Source organism: Garra rufa, chromosome 14 (assembly GCF_049309525.1).
Source record: "Garra rufa chromosome 14, GarRuf1.0, whole genome shotgun sequence".
NCBI classification, from domain to species: Eukaryota; Metazoa; Chordata; class Actinopteri; order Cypriniformes; family Cyprinidae; genus Garra; species Garra rufa.
This window is the reverse complement of record NC_133374.1, coordinates 20,828,345-20,847,659: the sequence shown is the minus strand read 5'-3', so window position 1 is coordinate 20,847,659 and position 19,315 is coordinate 20,828,345. Positions and strand designations below refer to the sequence as shown.

General features: G+C 37.8%; 2 protein-coding genes across 4 annotated transcripts in view; one reads left to right on the top strand and one right to left on the bottom strand.

The window, feature by feature from the left end:
• mark4b (MAP/microtubule affinity-regulating kinase 4b) overlaps positions 1 to 10,117 on the top strand; it is a 28,281-nt gene extending 18,164 nt beyond the window's left edge. The window contains exons 10-15 of one of the 3 annotated variants that reach the window (XM_073818420.1): positions 440 to 715; positions 3,293 to 3,375; positions 6,505 to 6,549; positions 6,651 to 6,692; positions 6,789 to 6,828; positions 8,909 to 10,117. In XM_073818420.1, the coding sequence (XP_073674521.1) occupies positions 440 to 715; positions 3,293 to 3,375; positions 6,505 to 6,549; positions 6,651 to 6,692; positions 6,789 to 6,828; positions 8,909 to 9,242 (820 nt within the window). In that variant the 3' untranslated portion in view covers positions 9,243 to 10,117. The remainder of the gene's footprint in view (positions 1 to 439; positions 716 to 3,292; positions 3,376 to 6,504; positions 6,550 to 6,650; positions 6,693 to 6,788; positions 6,829 to 8,908) is intronic. The other 2 variants (XM_073818422.1, XM_073818421.1) reach the window with 2 other exon arrangements.
• Positions 10,118 to 12,484: 2,367 nt separating this feature from the next.
• On the bottom strand, positions 12,485 to 15,580 carry ckmb (creatine kinase, muscle b). Its single transcript, XM_073817260.1, has 7 exons — positions 15,423 to 15,580; positions 14,153 to 14,362; positions 13,897 to 14,051; positions 13,695 to 13,827; positions 13,327 to 13,622; positions 13,045 to 13,234; positions 12,485 to 12,949 (listed from the first exon to the last, which is right to left on the bottom strand). The coding sequence occupies exons 2-7, from the start codon at positions 14,340 to 14,342 to the stop codon at positions 12,771 to 12,773; spliced, it is 1,143 nt and encodes a 380-aa protein (XP_073673361.1). The 5' UTR covers positions 14,343 to 14,362; positions 15,423 to 15,580; the 3' UTR covers positions 12,485 to 12,770.
• Positions 15,581 to 19,315: the final 3,735 nt, after the last annotated feature.

The following is a 19,315-nucleotide window of genomic DNA, read 5'->3' as shown; positions in this document are numbered from 1 at the left end:
AAGGGTTCAGTTTTAATTTGCCTTAAGTGGCTGTTCCTGAGATGGGAATAAGAACACAAGAGAGCTCATGCCTCAGTGACTCAGCATCCTGCCTCACATTTACTCTCAACTAAACCCAGCCAGAGCTGCCTCTGTGAGCCTCAAGACATGATATTGGTCTAATCATATCGTTACAGAGCTGTTACTGTGTTTCGTTTCGGACTTTGTCTTATGGATTAGGTTCTGCTACCAAAGTAGCCTCCAGTTAGAGCTACGATGACTCCTAATAAGCGTGATTAATGACATACTGTATCACTGCACTGTCAGCTGTATTTAAAGCTAGATGGTGTTAGAATCCTACTGTGGTTGTACTGGATGGGTATCATTGTGGGACGAATTACACAACTTCAGATCAACAGAAATCAAATTTTAACTTGTGTTTTCTTGTCTCTTTTCTCAGCTCCTTGTCGCATAGATTACCTCCAGCCTCCCCGTCCACCCACAGCATCTCTGGGGCCGGGGCCTCTAGCTCCACATCTTCAGAACGTTCTCGGTTGACGAGGGGCTCCACCATCCGCAGCACCTTCCATGGAGGCCAGCTCAGAGACCACCGGCCCCCCACCCACGCACCCCCCACCTCACCCACCCTCTCCCACGAAGCCAGTCCTCTGCCGCACTCCCGTAGCCGTGCCACCACAAACCTGTTCACTAAGCTGACCTCAAAACTTACCCGCAGGTAAGAAGAAAGCGACGGTTTAATCTTGTAAAGAGAGTAAACTTTTGAATATTCTAGATAAAAGTAGATCCAAATAAAATCAAGTTCCACATCATTAGTTTGCTCTTTCTAAATATTCCACCTGATAGAGTTAGCATTGCGCTATCTGAGGACATTCAAGGCCTGTTCACACCTGAGAATGATAACTATAAGTATAACTACAACCACAACAACAGCTATATTAACATTGGCACCAAGAATGATAACTGTATTAGCGTCCACCCTAACTATAAAAATAACTAGTTCCTCTGAAACCCTCCACCTCCCCAGCTCCACCTGTATAGATCTGTGTATGTATTGACAGTAGCAAGAACAGCAAAAAAAAAAAAAAAAAAAAAAAAACAACGAAAATTTTCACGCCGGATGCTTACAGCATATAGATTTGCAGTGAGACACGTTTTTGTAAGCCTGTTTTCAATGAAGCTGGAGTTTTCCTTCAAAATAAAAGCTCTACTACCATTTTTGTCACAATAAAACCTTAAAAGTGCAGTATATATTGCTGACAGCTAGTGGTTTAAATGGGTAACGTTACTGCAATCTAAATTCTAAATACCTTTTTTAAGGGTAAATATTAGGAAGTATTGTCATTTTCTGTAGTGTAAAGCAAAAATAATATACCTATAAAATATTCTTTTTTATTTATTTTACAGTGCAATTGTTTTACAATATATGGTTATTACTGTCATAGAAATAACAATAATATAAAATTGTTGTTGTTATTATTATTATTATATTTCTTGGCTTCCTAAAACACCAGTGTGAATGGAATTTAGACTGAAAACTAGATTATTTTGCTTACCCCACTGGCAGATTATTTTACTTATTTCAAGAAAAACTCACTTAATTTTAGCTTTATTTTTTCTGAAAACAACAAGATAATTTTTACTTGTCTAGAAAATCTGTCTAGCTTTAAGAATTGTTAGATATTTTGTCTGGAAACAAGACAAAAAAAATAAGTAAGAAAAGTATTTCTTGCAGTGTACAAGTAAATTCATTGACTTTTTTCTGATTTAAGTTTTCTTAGTTAAGAACATGGGTTGGAGCTCTTAATTTTTAACTCTCAAATTCCATTAGATAGAAGAATAATAATTTTTTTTATTATTAAATATTGGAATAAATATTTAATAACACTTTAATGATCACTATATTAGCATTCAAACCAACTGACAATGAATCTAACTATAACAATAACTATATTAGCATTCATCCCAAGATGATATAAAGATAAGATTGATTCAATTAGAGTGCTCGATTTAAAAAAAAAAAAATGCATATAAATAATGCCCATAATGCATACTGTACATTAGTTCTTTATTTATAATACATTGTATATTTTATGTTTTGTTCAATAAAACCATATGATTAATTGCTTTTGATACTTTATTTGAACTAATTATTATTTCCTCATTGCTATTATATATGTATTTTAAGTTGTATTGCATTTTAAAGGCTATTGTTCACTTAGGTCTAAATTAATTGTAATGATCAGATTACTCAATTAATCGTCAGAATAATCGACAGATTACTCAATTACCAAAATAATCGTTAGTGACAGCCCTAGTCCACACCAACAGACAATAACTATAACGATCAATATTTTGCATCTACACCAGCAAAAGATATCAGTGTCTACACCAATGGACAATAACTATAAAACTATAATAACTATATTAGTGTCCATACAAATAGACAATATCTTTCTGTTTATCTTTAAGGTGGATTCTGATTGGCTGTGAGAGTTTTTATCGCTCATCAACCAGGAAAAAACATTGTGAAAGTCTTTCCAAATATATCATTCCTCTATGTCTCCCTATTCTCTCCAAATTCAAAGAAAATGTTATAGTTCTAGTTATCATTGTAGATATCGTCTTTGATGTGAACGGCCCATTAGCTGCATAATATCAAAATGGCACAGGCTCCACTGCTGGAGCCAATCAGTTTACGAAGTGATCTTTCATTTGGTTAGGTGCCCATTGTCCTCTGGAATCTGAGGAGGTAATGGAGTTAGATATGGGAGCTTTTGGAGTCCGTAATGTAATTGAGATGTTCAGTAGCGTGTAGGAACGCTGATGGGGCGCTTTGCTCTTCAGCATCCTCAGTGAAATTGTTTATGTGCCTCTCTGGGCTGAAAGCCAGAAAGAAGGACTTTTGCAGGGATGCACAACTAGAAGCTCTTTATTAGATTAGAGCAACACTTCCATCTCTTAAAAGAAACTTCCCGATTAGATTAACCTATCTAGGGTGACATCCAATGGACAAAGTCCTTTTACCGCATAAGTTTGCATATGTACTCTCTGCATTAACTCTTCCTCAAGCCTCCTCTGTTATTAACCGACAGCTTCAGGCACCTGCTCCCCCTCGTGTCCCTCTATCACTTGGTCTTGGCTATTGTTGGGTGCTCGGTGTTTCTGTTTTGTTTATTTGTTTCTTTGCCTTTTTTTCCTTGCTGCAATCTTATTTCTCTCTCGATCTTCCTGTTCCCCTCCTTCTTTCTGTCTACCTTCACTGTCCTTTTTCCTTCCCTTCATCAACTCTCAGGGTCAATCTTGACCCCTCTAAGCGCCAGAGCTCAAACAAGTCAGTCTCGGGCTGCACTCTGCCACAGGGATCAAAAACAGTTAGTAAGTTTTCTTCCTGTTTGTGGCCTTTTTCCATCTCTCAGTCTGTCAAAATACTCACAGTCACACCGCTCTCTTTGGCACCTGTGTTGGCGCTGGGTGTCAGAACACGTCCTTGAGCTTCTGCACGTATTGTTTAGTTCATTTTTAAAGGGATAATTCATCCAAAAATGTAAGTTTTGCATAGTCATCATACTCACCCTCATGGCATTCCAAACCTGTATGGTTTTATTTCCTCTGGAATATGTCAGATGTATTCCAGATACATGTCAAGCTCCAAAAAGCACGTATCATATGACTCGTATGCTATGTAGAGGGCAAAAGTCAGGTTCCAGAACTTGCTTTGAACCATAACTTCTAAATTTTTAAAGACAGATAGGTATAGTTATTTAAAGGGATAGTTCACCCAAAAAATAAAAATTCTGTCATTAATTACTCACCCTCATGTTGTTCCAGCTTTCTGACCCTGCATAGACAGCACTGCAACTGACATGTTCAAGGCCAAGAATCATTTTTAGGTGCAAAGAAAGCAAATGAGACGCATGTGTATCATAAAGCAAAGTGAAAAGATTACAATTAGTGGAATTATCTATTCAAATTATAAAAATACCTAATAACAGTACATCCTCCTTACCAGGGTTGCCAGGTTTTCACAACAAAACCCACCCAATTGCTACTTTTTTGTGCATAAAGGAAACAAAAATATAACAACTTTATACAATAATTTCTTCTCTTCCGTGTCTGTCTTCTACGCACAAATTGTTGAATAAAGTCATATTTTGGTTTCATTTATCATGAAGCAAAGTGAAAAGATCACAATTAGTGGAATTATCTGTTCAAATTATATGAATGTCTAATAACAGTACATCCTTACCAGGGTTGCCAGGTTTTCACAACAAAACCAGCCCAATTGCTACTTTTTGTGCACAAAGCAAACAAAAAATTATTACTTTATACAACTATTTCTTCTCCTCCTGTGTCGCTCTTTGACGCACAAATTGTTAAATAAAGTCATTATTTTAGTTTCATTCATCATGAAGCAAAGTGAAAAGATCACAATTAGTGGAATTATCTGTTCAAATTATATAAATGTCTAATAACAGTACATCCTTAACAGGGTTGCCAGGTTTTCACAACAAAACCCGCCCAAGTGCTACTTATAATTGCTAAATAACTTTATACAACACTTTCTTCTCTTCCATGTCGGTTTTCGACACACATTCTCAAGAGCACCGCGCTGCATGGAAACTGACAGGAAAGAGAAGAAATTGTTGAATAAAGTTATTTTTGTTTTCTTTACACACAAATTTCTGGGCCTTGAACATGTCAGTTGCATTGCTGTCTATATAGGTTCAGAAAGCTCTTGGATTTCATCAAAAATATCTTAATTTGTGTTCCAAAGATGAATGAAGGTCTTACAGGTTTAGAACGACAAGGTGAGCAATTAATGACAGAATTTCTTTAACAAATTTTTTAAATAATCAAGTTTAACAGCAAAATTCCTGATAAAAAAAACTGCATTACCCATGATTCTGCAAGGAAATCTCCACCAATCAGAAAATTTCTTTGTCCTTTTGTGTAATTTTCAAAAAATGTTTGCTTTAAATGTAAGTTTGTAACATTATGATTCACCTCGTAGCTGGTTAATTGAATTCATTGTGTAATTTTTTTTATGTAGATATGTAGATTAGTAAATGCGAAAAATATTTTCGGAAAACAAGCACACTGAAAAAATGGATGGGAACAATTAACGCTCTATTTTAAGTGTTCAGAAATCATACGATAGCTTAAGATGTGAGTCGCTGAAAATCTTTCTCTTTGCTGTGACTCTTAAATTCCATTAATTTCAAATATGGTACATCAAGACAGGCCTTGCCACAACATATCAAACATTTTTAGAGTAACAGCAAAGAGGAAGACTTGCATACAAGTCAGTCGGTACTTTATTTGTCATTTCTGCAACATGACAATCCTAATTTGTGTATTATGCAACATATTTTACTTGTGATAAGAAGAAAAACATTATGTTTGAAACACCATGAGGGTGAGTGAATGATTGTGAATAATACCTATTTTAGTAATTGTTAATATATTTTGTAAATCAATTTTATAAGCCGATATTTTAATATTTAAAAAAGTGTTATATTTGCTGCTCAAGGGGTCTTTTACACCAGCACCATCCATGTATTACTTTTTTCATGCACTCATTTATGCATTTCTCTCACCTTTGCTCATTCACAGGAATGCTACTTAGCTTGGTCTGAGGAAAACTGTGCCTTTTACATGTTTCTAATGATTATAGTGACATAACACAATAAATAAAATGCAGTAGAAGCCATTTAGAACAATTTCATCTGGACTGTCCTATCACAAAAGCCTAATTTCAGACAAGGCTGAGCCAAGCAGGGGCTTACTTCCTCCACCTTAAACCTAGATTAGTTATGTAACACGTATTTCATCTTCTCATGCCAAATCCCACTCACCGTTGGCCAAGCTCATTCGCCACCCCTGCTTACCACATAACTTTTCTGTCCAGATATGGTTTATTTACACCCGACGGAGCGCCCTCCATTTTCACTGTCATGTTTGAGGAAGTGGCCCATGTACTGTCCCTTTAAGAGGGAATCCACTGGCCACCTCATTTGCTACATCATGTGAATGGAAAGTTTCACAAGCGCTCATTAAAACAGCCTTGAAACGTAGCGCCCTCATGTGGACTTCAGTCAACTAGCACTTTCTTTGTTCAAAGCTATATTAATAACTACTAATATTGCTCTAACGTCATGTAGAATAGCAGATTAATACATTACCAGGCACGCAAGAAATATTTATTTATTTAGATGATGTTATTAAGGATACAATTGTGAATGTTTCTTTAATGTGTGGTGACAAATGGAAAAACATAATTAATGTATTAAATACATAATCCTACCCTGTAAATCCATCGTCACTTTCTTTTGTTGTCAGTGGTGATTTTTGTGGATTGCTGAAGGTGACGTCAATGTAACAGTGCAAGTCTGTGGTGTTAGATGTGAACTCTTGTGATTGGTTGTTTGTGGAGGGCGGGATGAAGACTAATTGCGCTCTATTGGCTGGTTGATTCCTAACATGAACCTTTGTCTTCTTCTTGAGGGTCACAGACGAACCTGAGAGAGTCTGCAGATCTCCGGTCACAAGGTGAGTGTTTCCATATTCCTTTTAATACACGAAAATGACTGAGGAAGTAGAGTAGCATAAGCCATCCATCTTTCACATCTGGGTCAACTTCTATATTGCAGAAAACAAGCAAACAACTCAAACAGAAGAAAGACAGAAAATAGGTATAGGGAAATGAACAATAATAGCATGAAACGATTCTAGAAAAAAAAGAATAACTTCCTCACATATGATTTTAACTCTGTGTTACTTCTTCGTAGCTACAGATACAACTTCAAAAAGTCAGGCTAAAAAATACAGGTAATTTCTAGCATGTGATCCGTGTCATGGCAGATCAGACTGATCAGAATGTGATTGCATTTTGATAATTAAATAGAACTCTGTACTGTGTGCATCAAAAACTAGCTTAGACGTATGTAGAGTTTATTTAGATCCGTACTTGTCCTTCCCTTTACCTTTTCCATGTTCGCTGACAGTGGTTGGCTGTTTCATTTGGAAAGTCATATTTCTGTTTTTTTACATGGATGTTTGAATTAAAACTTACATGTAGGAATAATGTATGCAGTGCATGACAGGTGATGTATGGCTGCACAGGAATCTGTTATGAGTTTTGTTAATTTCAGCATAAACATATGGTACCAAATATTTTTTGCTTGATTATTGTTGTTATATTTTATCCCTATATTTGAATGTGCCCATTAATTTAAGTATGAATGCTTGTATACACTACTGTTCAAAGGTTTGGGGTCAGTAAGATTTTATTTCAGCAAAGATGCATAAATTGATGAAAAGTGACTGTAAGACATATATAATGTCTTTAAAATGAAATTTTCTATTTCAAATAAATGCTATACTTTTGAAGTATATATTTAATTTACATTTATATTATAATCTTTGGTTACTTGAGCAGCAAATCAGCATATTCGAATAATTACTAAAAAAAAAATCATGACACTGAAGACTTAAGTAATGGCTGCTGAAAAATCAGCTTCGCCATCACACGAATAAATTACATTTTAAAATATGCTAAAATAGAAATTGGATATTTCAGTTTGTAATATTTCATAATATTACTGTGTTTTTGATCAAGTAAATGCAGCCTTGGTGTGAGTAATTTCAAAAACATTAAACAGATAATATAACAGACCCAAAACTTTTCAATGGCAGTGTATTTTTTATTAATGGTATTTTTATAAATTAATGGCATTCACATATTATTCATATTATTCAGTCCTTCCAAAATGTTTTACAGCCTTTTCTGATAGTTACACTGAATTTAAATAATGCTTAGATATTTGAAAATGGTTTTGTTATCCTGAAGAACTCCAGTGTCTCCTGACAGGTAACAGGTTTTAGTGTTTATCTGAACATTTCCTTTCTTATTTAATTGTAGAAGGGTTTCAGACTTTTTTAGGATGTTTATCAAATGATTTAGTTATAATTTAGTTGGTAACAAGGTTCAGATTACATTAGTGTTAACACATTACGTATCATAAACTAACAATAAACAGTACATTTAAAGCATTTATTAATCTATAATAATGTTACTCACACCCATGTCATCCAAGATGTTCATGCCTTTCTTTCTTCAGTCGAAAAGAATTTAAGGTTTCTGAGGAAAACATTTCAGGATTTTTCTCCATATAGTGGACTTCAATGGGAGCCAATAGGTTGAAGGTCCAAATTGCAGTTTCAAAGCGGCTTCAAAGGGTTCTACATGATCCCAGCTGAGGAATAAGCGTTTTAGTGAAACGATCTGTCATTTTCTAAAAAATACCCTACTTTTGTAAACCAGAGTACACAGTTGAAGAATAATGTGCGAAGTTGCGGATGAGTATCTCAGAGCTAATGCAAGACGAGCATTTGTGTTTATGTTTAGTATATACATTTATTTATTTTTATTTTATAAAATGACAGATCGTTTCGCTAAATAAGACTCAGCTGGGATCGTGTATAGTCCTTTGAAGCTGCATTGAAACTGCAATTTGGACCTTCAACCCGTTGATCCCCATTGAATTGCATTATATAGAAGAAAAAATGTGAAATTTTATCCTCAAAAACCTTAATTTCTTTGACTGAAGAAGGAAAGACATCAACATCTTGGATAACATGGGGGTGATCAATATGTAAGAGTAAATTAATAAGGAAATGTTACCCAATGCTCTACCTAATGTTAACAAATGGAACCATACTATAAAGTGTTACCTTTTTATTTACTGATGATCAGTTTAGTTAAATAATTTCACAGACTAATATTTTTGCTCTTACATATTTCTAATATATTTCTCTCTTGTCCCCCCTCCACCCCCCATCCGCTCATTCACGTCACCCCCCCCCCCCCCCCATTTCTCCCCCATTTCACCTCCTCCTCCCTCCACAGTCGCTATCTATCTGGGTATCAAAAAGCGACAGAGCCCCGGACCCCCCGATGCGGCTGGGATGTGAGGGTGAGGAGTCCGCGGGACCCGGCCGAGGTGGTTCTGGCTCTGCGGGAGGCGGCGCAGGGCTGCGGTTGCCAGGTCCACCAGGCCGGGCCCTTCCTCCTCTCCTGCACCCATGGAGCCGCTGGCTCCCGCGTTGCCTTCGAAGCAGAGGTGTGCCAGCTGCCCAACGGCCCCGCCGAGACCAGCGGTGTTCGATTCAAGCGCCTGTGGGGGGCACCGCTTGCCTTTCGGGACATCGCCACCAAAGTGTCCAAAGAACTCGAACTCTGAGGGCAACAGGGGGTGGAGGGCAGGGACAAAAGCACGGGACAGAAAGATGGGATGATTAGACGTAGCCCTGCCCACACCCCCGCCCCCTCTAAGCCTACAAAGACTGGCACACATACATTGAGAACTGGGCACCCGCTCACACAAAAGCCCTGCTGAAGGAACTCCCTTTACCAGGCCTGATTTGACCTGGTAACTTAGCCATGTTGTTTTTAACACCCATTTTTGTGTTCACTCTGTACATTGTCATTCCTTTTTAACTGCTGCTATTTAACTCATTTTTTGATTTCTATTCTTCCGCTGTGCCGGCGAGAGAGTATGTTTTATTTTACCCTTGTTCAAATAACCATATTCACAAAAAACATGTGCGAAAGCCACACCATTTCGAACCGTAGACGACACGCGGAGCCGCTGACAACGCAAATGTGCTTAAAGTGATAGCGTTTTCTCTTCATTTTTTTAATGGTTTGTTGGTTGTCAAACTTGCCAGTGATACAGGTTGAGTAGGTGATGTCTGCTTTCCTGAGCCTCCTTGTTTTTAGATTCGTCATATTACATGGTCACACCGTAGCACTTTAGGGCTGAGTGAGCAACATCACCTGTTTAAAAGCAGTTCTCCCTTCAAATGGTGCAATCTATCCCGTTGAGCCAAGTCGAGACACAGTGCTCTTTGTGTTGCTCTTGTATATGTTACGCTGATGAGAAACCTCTGTTATCTTGCCAGAAGTGCACTCTGCTGAATGGCCACAAACAGACTGTTGACTTTGTTTATCTCTGATTTGACATAGTAAGTCCTCATCGTCAAGATTGGAATATGTCTGAGCTGTGCAATGTGAGAAAATGCAAGAATGATTAATACAACATCTGTCTGAAATCTGTCTGGACTCCTTTTTAATGGTTATTTTAAATTGTATTAATTAAAATGTATAATTAAACATGTATAATTACAATTTACAATTTAACATCTTTTTTTTTTTCCGTTGAACAAAAATTAAGTTTAGTGCCCTATATAATATTTTATTGTTTTCTCACATTATGTTTTATTGTTACCAAATTCTGTTTTAGCATGTCTAGTTATTTGAATCCATAAAAACAACTTAATTTATTCAAATTTATTTTTTATATTCAAAGCCTTATGTTTTTTTTTTCTCAGAAATTCTGTGTTGTGTATTTAAATTTCTGGTTATAAAATGGAGGCATAAAACATTAGGTAATTAATAAAAAAAATACCTTTTTTGGTAAACAAGCGAGATTTACTATTAAAATTACAACACGTAAGAAATGCGTGATTATTCCTTATAAAATGATTATAAAATAATCATTTTAATAAACGTATTTGTAGTAATAGTTATTATTACGTACATTCTACTCAACAATAGTAATATATTACTGGCACAATGTTTAAGTTAAACCGAACTTTTATTTTGAAGGGTTGCCGTAAATACCTTCAAATTTCTGTTTGTATATAATATGGCGCTGTTTAATGTCCACTTCTGTTAATGTTGAGTGACAGATCGATCATCGCTGTAGCGCCTCAGTTTTAAAGAAGTGGAAGCGCGGAACGGCCGTGAACTGATCATCTCGTCCTCTTTAACCAGTTTCAACACGAAGTAAAGATGAATAAACAACCTAAGGTATGTTAAAAGAAAGAGTGTAACTTACTGAAATCAGTATCCTATCTAATGTAATCGCTCAATCAGTATTTCAACCGCGGAAAGGTGTCGATATAACAGCTTGTCAAATAAAATTTACCTCAGAAACAAATATTCTGTACCATAAACTCGTTGGTCAGCTAAAAAAATGAACTCTAGAGAGAATAATCTTGCTAAATATATGCACCATATAACATTTGTTATCACTTTTACTGTAATTCAATATTTAATTTACGTTTGAAAAGTTTTTATGATAGTATTTTTGTGGCTTAATATTCACGAGCACTAGTCCATATCGCGATTTGATTTCAGAGTAATGATCTAGTTTTGATTTCTTCATCCAAACTTTACAGTAAATTGTACAGTAAATTCGATTTTATGACTGGATTCCATCCACGTTTTCCACATCGCTGAAATCATATGGCCCTACCAAAGACAAAGATATGGGTGAAGGTATGTTTGGATTAGTGTATGTGTGCTTTTCAAATTAAAATTTACAATTTACAATCAGATCATTTTCTATAAGCGTGTTAGTCATTCAAGGAGCTATCTAAAGCATATTTGCCTTTGTACTAGCAATTTCTATTAATTTATTGTTTTTTAGGTTGAAATATATTGTGAGATCTGCAAATGTTATAACTTGTTTTAATTCATACAAATGTGATCTGAATGTGATAAAAGAAATGAGAAGCCATATTTGAACTATTGTTGACAGTCATTATGCTATTCTGCACAAATTACTCATCTTTTAGTGCTCACAATGACTTTAGGGTCAGCATACCAGATTGTATTCATGAAAGTGTGCATAGAAATGGAACCCCCACGTTGTGTTATACATTACATATATGTGACCTTGGACCACAAAACTAGTCATAAGGGTCAATTTAAAAAATATATATATAGTTATACATCATCTGAAAGCTAAATAAATTTTTAGTTTCTATTGATGATTGGTTTGTTAAGATAGGACAATATTTGGCCGAGATACAACTATTTGAACATCTGGAATCTGAGGGTGCAAAAAAGTCTATATTAAGAAAATCGCCTTTAAAGTTGTCCAAATGAAGTTCTTAGCAATGCATATTACTAATCAAAAATTAAGTTTTGATATATTTACAGTAGGAAATTTACCAAATATCTCAATTGAACATGATCTTTACTAAATATCCAAATGATTTTTGGCAAAAAAAAAAAAAACGATAATTTTGATTTATACAATGTATTCTGCCCTACAAAGGCAAAGTGCAGTAACTATGCCAACACTGAAACTGAGAAAAATGCCTATAAAGTTTTTACACCATATATGGTATTAGTTTGGATTATGTAGTTACTGCGATTTTGACACTCTTGTTTCTCTGAAACGGGACAAAATTTAACCAGGAGACTTTGCCACAAGACAAAACAGTTGTCACAACGCCCATTTTAAGCCTTAACTCAATTTTAACCAAATGTGTAGTTACTGCCCTTTGCCTTTGAAGGGCAGTATTGTCAGCTGGTTTTGTGGTCCAGGGTCACATATATACATTAAGTTCACAGCTGCGTCTGTAAGTACAAATCAAGACTTGTCAAGAAGGTAAAGGCTTAAAACACAGGTTGATTGTTACATGGGGCCGTTTATTAACTTTGTACAACCAAAAAAAGTTTAGGTGAATACAACATAGCTAGGGTTTTCTAGCTATGTGGAGGTTTGATCCCAGGATGTTACAGGAGGAACAGGAAGATAAGAAGGAAAAGTGCAGGAAAAAGAAGACAACAGGAAAGAAAGGAAAGAGAAAAAAAAGTAGGAAAAAAGGGAGCAGGGTGGAGTGTCTCTTGGAAAAGTCAAGATGGCATCACTGCATGAAAGAAGAAATAAAAAAAGAAAAGCACTTTTGCCATTTTACTTCTGGGCAGGGATCATGCCATCGATGGACTCGCCCTTCTCCAGTTTCTTTTCCATTTCAACCATGAGCTTCACACCATCGACCACCAGCTGCACCTGCTGCACCTCGGAGGAGCCCAGACGGTCAGCATTGGAGATGTCGAACACACCACCGACAGAGGCAGTGTCCACACCACCTGCATAATTGAAGTACAAAGAGTCTCTCAAAATTACAAAATTAAGATCAAACTGTAACTCTGCGTTTTTATACATTCAATGATTTCAAGCCCACCTGTGCCACGCTTCTGAAGACGCAGTCTGGTCAGGATCTCCTCAAATTTGGCATGTGTGCTGAGTTTGGGCAGCTTGACGTGCACACCACCGCGCAGGCCGGTACCCAAGTTAGAGGGGCAGGTCAGGATGAAACCAAGATGCTCGTTCCACATGAAACCGTGGTTGTGCTTCTTGAAGACATCCTCAATCTGAAACATATACAACAAGGAGTCAGGCATTTGGTTGCTTATCTTATGAATTAAATGTACAGCATGAATAGGTAGTAATTAATAGGGTTTACCTTCTGCAGGCCAACGCAGAACCTCTTGAAGACCTCCTTCATGTTGCCGCCCTTCTGCATGGCGATGACACGCAGGTGATCCTCCTCGTTCACCCACACCAAGAAGGTCTTGTTGTCATTGTGCCAGATGCCTCTTGCGTCAGGCCAGTCACGAGCCATGCCAGCAGCCAACAGCAGGGGGGACACGGGCTTGTCAAACAGGAAGTGGTCGGCAATGAGCTGCTCCTGCTCCTTGTCAGTCATGTCCTTCAGAGGGTAGTACTTGCCCTTGAACTCACCATCCAGGCTGTTCAGAGCTGTGAGAGGAACATCAGTAAGACCATGCATGTTGCTTTGGACATAACAGACATAACGTCAGCGACACTCACCCTCAATGGACAGCTTCTCCACAGCTCTACGCTCACCACGGCTGTTGGTGGGAGGCAGGGTGATTCCCTTGATGCTGCGGCCGGTACGCACACGGCTGCTCAGAACGTAGTTGGGGTCAAGGTCATCACCACCCTGCACACAGGTAAACATCAGCCACAGTAGAGTAAAATAGCCAGGGTAATCTAAAGATCTTTAACGTACCTTCAGGTTCTCCCAGTTCAGATCAGTGCTGTGCTTATCGGTGGGCTTGTAGCCACCGTGACGGTCAGAAATGATAGGGTCGAACAACTCCTTGAAGACTTCGTAGGACTCCTCATCACCAGCCACACAGCCGACAGTCATGATGAAGGGATGGCCTTGAATTCAGACCAAAAGGTAGTGCTAAGTAAGTAGTACTAAGTAGTATCTCGAGAGATTGGCCACTATGGGGGATTGTATTCAAACATTTTCTACTTACCAGGGTTGTCCACACCGGTCTGGATGCAGTCATCCAGGGTGAATCCACTGGGGGTAGACTTGCTCCTGAGTTTGTTGTAGATGTCCTTAGTCAGGACCTTGGCCATGTGGTTGTTGTGCTGGGAGAGGTCAGGGTACTCCTCCTCCACAGCAAACTTCAGCTTGTAATCGTTGTTGCAGTTCTTAGTCATGATTGCACTTTTCCGGCGATCTGCTGATACACAAATCAAATTGTAAGGTACTTACAATGTGCTTTGAAAACTTGTCTACAGAGTCTTTTTAGGGTGGACAACTAGGAACGTAGTCCCAAGTCTACTAAGGTGTAGCTTACTCACTGGTCCCATGAAAAAAGGGGGGAACCAACGTTTATCATCACTGACATTGATAAAGAGAATTATGAACGACTACCTATTTGCTTTTGGTCAAGAATAAGCAGCGCAAGTTTCCAGAATAAGATGCCAGGAGTTGCAGACAAGGTTATTGCATACTATATTTTGTGTCCCAAGTAAACTTTAGTCTCCTAGTAACAAAATATGGTGCTATGTCTAACCAGCACATCATATTTCTACATGGAGTGGTGGTTGAATAGCTCACATGCTTATATGCATCAGAGAGCAGGTGATATTTTTAGCACGGCTGCCAAACTCACTCCCGTCACTCAAAGCAGATAGCACATTCACCTCTCTAATTTCTGCTAGGGGTGGAGCATGCACACTCACCCCATAATTGGTATTACGCCCACATCAGTTTAGCTTTTGCAAAACGCTTACAGTTTAGGAGTGACAGATCATTCTAATCTATTTGTCCGCATATTCACAGTTTTTGAATACAATTGCATGCAAAAAAAATGCAATATCTGAAGTATTATAAATAGACTATAAATTCCCCCAGATGACATGACCTTGCACCGAATTACAGCAGGTGTCAACCACAGATCATTCCTGCCATAGACAGCAAATCTACTCCAGACAGCTCTGCATTATGCCTCTTTGGAGCTTATCAAGCAAGGACAAGCCTTCTAAAGATCTGCCATGAGCAAAGCAACTTTAAAAATAAGAATCTGAGCAGTTCTAATTCTCCAACAATCAAGAGAGTAATTCCAGCAGATAGATCCAGATATTGTGCATCAGGGATCCACTCTTTAACACCAATGAGGTTTGATTAATTTGTATGGGGAAATAACTTTGGATCAATTGGACATAAAGCCGCAATTTTTTTCATGTTTCATGAAGTACCCCTTATTCCCTCCCTTGTAAAATCTCTGAGTTTACCTGTACGGGAGAAAAGGTAACAGTCCTTGGGATCAGATCCTGTTCACCAAGCCAATGTAGGGGTTGCCCAACTTTGCAAGATGTCAGACCTTGGTTTATATACTTCGATGTTTGCTGCCCATTGGTTGCTCGGCTCATGCATGCTTGAGCCTCATTGGACAGCTGCAGTCCTTGATAGGGGTTTCAGGTTCTAAAAGGAAAGAAGCTACATCACAACACCCGAGATGGGGAGACAGCTGTCCCAACCCCCTCACAGTGGCCTGTTCTCTGTCTTGCTCAGTTATGAAATAACTTGAAGACACTGCAGAAGCACAAAAAAAAGTTAATTTCCTCATTTTAAGAACTATAATGCATTCAGTTATGCATTGTATAGTACCATTAAACTAAGGCCTAAAACTGTCTTCACTACTTTATCCTTTTTTTAAATGAAATTGTTTTTAACTGCCTGCACCTTTTATGCTAAAACATATTGTTTACTTATGAAATAGCATACATTAATGATTGTTCTCAGTAAGGTAGTAGTTGACCCGGTATGCATCCATGTCTTGTAAGATATACTTTACGTAAGAGAAGGCTTCATGTGTCCCTTGAGGTGAAGACAGTCCGTACTGTACCCACTAGTGTTCTCAGTGTCCAGTTAGCAAACTTTACTGCTTAAAACTATTGCATGCAATTTACAAATTGCAACTATGGCATATTTTTGTTAATTATACCTGAGAGAATGCCTACCTGATCTCATGATGAAAACGTACCTGTGGGAAGTTTTTCGCAAGACGCGAAATGCATACTAATAAGTATCACTGCAGTTTCCAACAGAAATGAACACTAGAGGTGGTAAAACAGTGAGCATTTGTAATTGTTTTCATACACAGTTATTACAGCTGATGTTTGGCTTTCTGGATGTAACAAGCTTGCTCGGTAGCTCAGCCGGCACGGAATTGGACTTAGGATGTGGAATCCTTGGGTACCAATCCCATAAAAAACATAAGTCACGATGAAAGAGCTGAAAGAAAAGAGATTGAAAAACAAGCTAAAATGGCATGCTTAATTTTTATCACATTTGCTTTTGTTCATACTATTGGGTAGGTTTAGGTCAGGGGTGTCAAACTCCGGTCCTGCAGAGTTTAGATGCAACTCTAATTAAACATACCTGATCCAACTAATCAAGTCCTTCAGGCTAAATTGAAAACTGCTTAGTGTGTGTGTTGGCCCTCCAGAAACTGAGGTGTAGTGCAGATGGTACATTATTTTAAAACATCACGGAGCATTAGAGTTATAGTGCCACTCAACAGACATTTCAAGTCAGAACTGCTGTGAGACATACAAAACCAAAGTCACATCAAACGTACCTTATGTACGTTCATCTGTTCCGGGGAAAAAAACACACTCGTTTAGTGCCACTCTGTGGACATTTCACATCGAATATGTCATGAAACATACATGGTGGTACGTGTTCCGCATCCTGCTAAAATGTTCCCACAGATAAGTTTTTGTCATGAGATCAGGTTGCATCTGACAAGATGATATGGTGCCTTAGCAGTCAATTTGAAGCCATTGTCCTTTATAAATAAAATTAATTTAGCTGCCTGACAGTATTGGAGATATACCAAAAATATTGGATGTCCTTGTCCAAACTATCTCTTACCTATTTCATCCAATCCCGAAGAAACACACTGGAGTTTTTGTTTGAATAAGTAAAACTCAAGTGGCATCCATTTGTTCATTAGTGGTTCCCTCCCTGGGAAGTGCTTCAAGAGCACATGACTAAACATGTGACAGGTGGGTGGAATATTCAGGAACCCTGTGGAGAAAAAAACCCTGTAACATTAGTGAAGGGATAGGTTTATGAAACTGTGTATAGTACAGAAAGAAGGAAGAGGACAACTTAACCATCCCCCTTACTCTATATTAATACTCAGAGTCCAATTTCAGTTCACCCTGTGTAAGTGTCCCAACGTGACAAACTTAGTTTAACTATTATCCCCTATCCTGCTAATGTGCCAAACTCTGCCAGATCCCATTTGTATCTAGATACAGAGATCTAAACATCTGTTTTTACCTCAGGATTACTTAACATGAAAATAAGTACAAAAACAGATCAGAATGTTACATCAAAGTTTTATTTTGCTGATGCTGTTTAAAAAACATTAAGTTTTGTCTTCTATAGTGTTCTACAGAGCCTGTGGATTTGGTGGAGAAGTCAAAGGCTAAAAGAGGAAAGGAAAAAACTCAAGCTCACAGTCTGCTCCAAATTTAGCAGCCATGCATCCAACACCATAGCATGCCTAGCAGCGAGAGAAGACAGCCACATAACGGCGTTACCACCAGAGAGCAGGCATAACGGGGTGTGTGGGGGTCTCCATGAACAGAGAAAACCCCCTTATCTCATAACAGCATACACATATGTCTTTTAGGAAATAATGGAGGTAGGGGGGTGAGTCTACATGTAAAGTATCACGTCTGCATGCACTGTAATTTGATGTAGAGAACCTTCTAAACATTAGATCTAGGGTTGTCTACAGCTGTTTGGACAGAAGGTATGTAGAAGGGTTATAATGGCACCTTCTTTGGACCCCATGCTGAGGGCATGACCTCTGAAAGCTCAGTGTCAAATGTACAGCCACACGTAACAAACTTGATTTGTTTTTGAGAGCTGTTTTTTTTCTCTGACAAATCATAAATGCCTTGCAAATGAAAATTTTACTTTAGGTTGTTTCGCTTGTCAATACCTGTCTGCACATTGTTGTGTATAACTCAACAGTCAGCTGAGTACTGTGAGATATATATTTAGCATAATGTGTATGATGGTCTCCTGCTATCCGATAGCTCCGGATTGTACGATGCACATGCTTTCAAACCAATTTACATGTGACAAAAGTATTTCAATTGTGTTTGGTCTCCACTTCAGGTTTTAAAAGTTGACCGTATAACCTAGCCAACTCATCATTCAAATTAGAAGTCAGTGATTCAAGCTGCTGGGGCCCAGGCAGATGAAACAAGAGACGTAATTGAGCTACAGTCAGAAGACAGCCAGTTTATTCCATTTAATCTTACATAAGAGGCAGAGGTGGGACGTGTCCCATGACCCCATGACAACAGTGATTACTTTTTATTTTTGCTAACGTAAAATTAATCTAGCATTAAAAGTTCTAAAAGATAAAAGATTTTAGCCGGTCTTTCCTCAAAAGGCTTGACTTTCATGAATGAACAACAATTAAAATCATGCAACAATGTCATAATTTTGATAGTTTCTTGAAATTTTAAATTTGTTGTATTAAATTTTTTTAATCATTATAGAATTTTAATTCCTAAATAAATAATATTATCAGATTTTTACCCTGTTGCTGCATTTTCCTTATTTTGGATCCATGGCTTTGCACCATGTTCCTGATGCCACGGGGGTGGCTGTTGCATTGATGGCTTGGGCCCGACATTGCTGCTTGCAGCTATATTTTCATTTGATCTTGCATAAGAAGCAGAGGTGGGACATTTCCCATGACCCCATGACAAAAATGCAGGACTGATGCTGATGTGTCAAAAGTTTACATACACGTAATTCTTAATACTTTGTTGTTACCTGAGCTATCCACAGCTGTTTATTATTATTATTATTATTATTATTATTATTATTATTTATAGTTGTTCATGAGTCCATTGTTTGTCCTGAACAGTTAAACTGCCTGCTGCTCTTCAGAAAAATCCTTCAGGTCCCACAAATGATTTAGTATTTTTGTGTATTTGAACCCTTTCCAACAATTACTGTCTGATTTTGAGATTCACCTTTTCACTTTGAAGACAACTAAGGAACTCATATGCAACCTATTAAAGAAGGTTCAAGCGCTCACTGATGCTTCAGAACATGAATGCATTAAGAGCCAGGGGGTGAAAACCTT

Excerpts from the sequence above, each read along its gene's own strand:
- ckmb (XM_073817260.1), bottom strand. The coding sequence starts at position 14,342 with ATGACTAAGAACTGCAACAACGATTACAAGCTGAAGTTTGCTGTGGAG. Across the intron at positions 13,235-13,326 it reads TCTGCGTTGGCCTGCAGAAG|ATTGAGGATGTCTTCAAGAA; the intron begins GTAAACCCTATT and ends TATATGTTTCAG. Across the intron at positions 12,950-13,044 it reads TCTTCAGAAGCGTGGCACAG|GTGGTGTGGACACTGCCTCT; the intron begins GTGGGCTTGAAA and ends TCAATTATGCAG.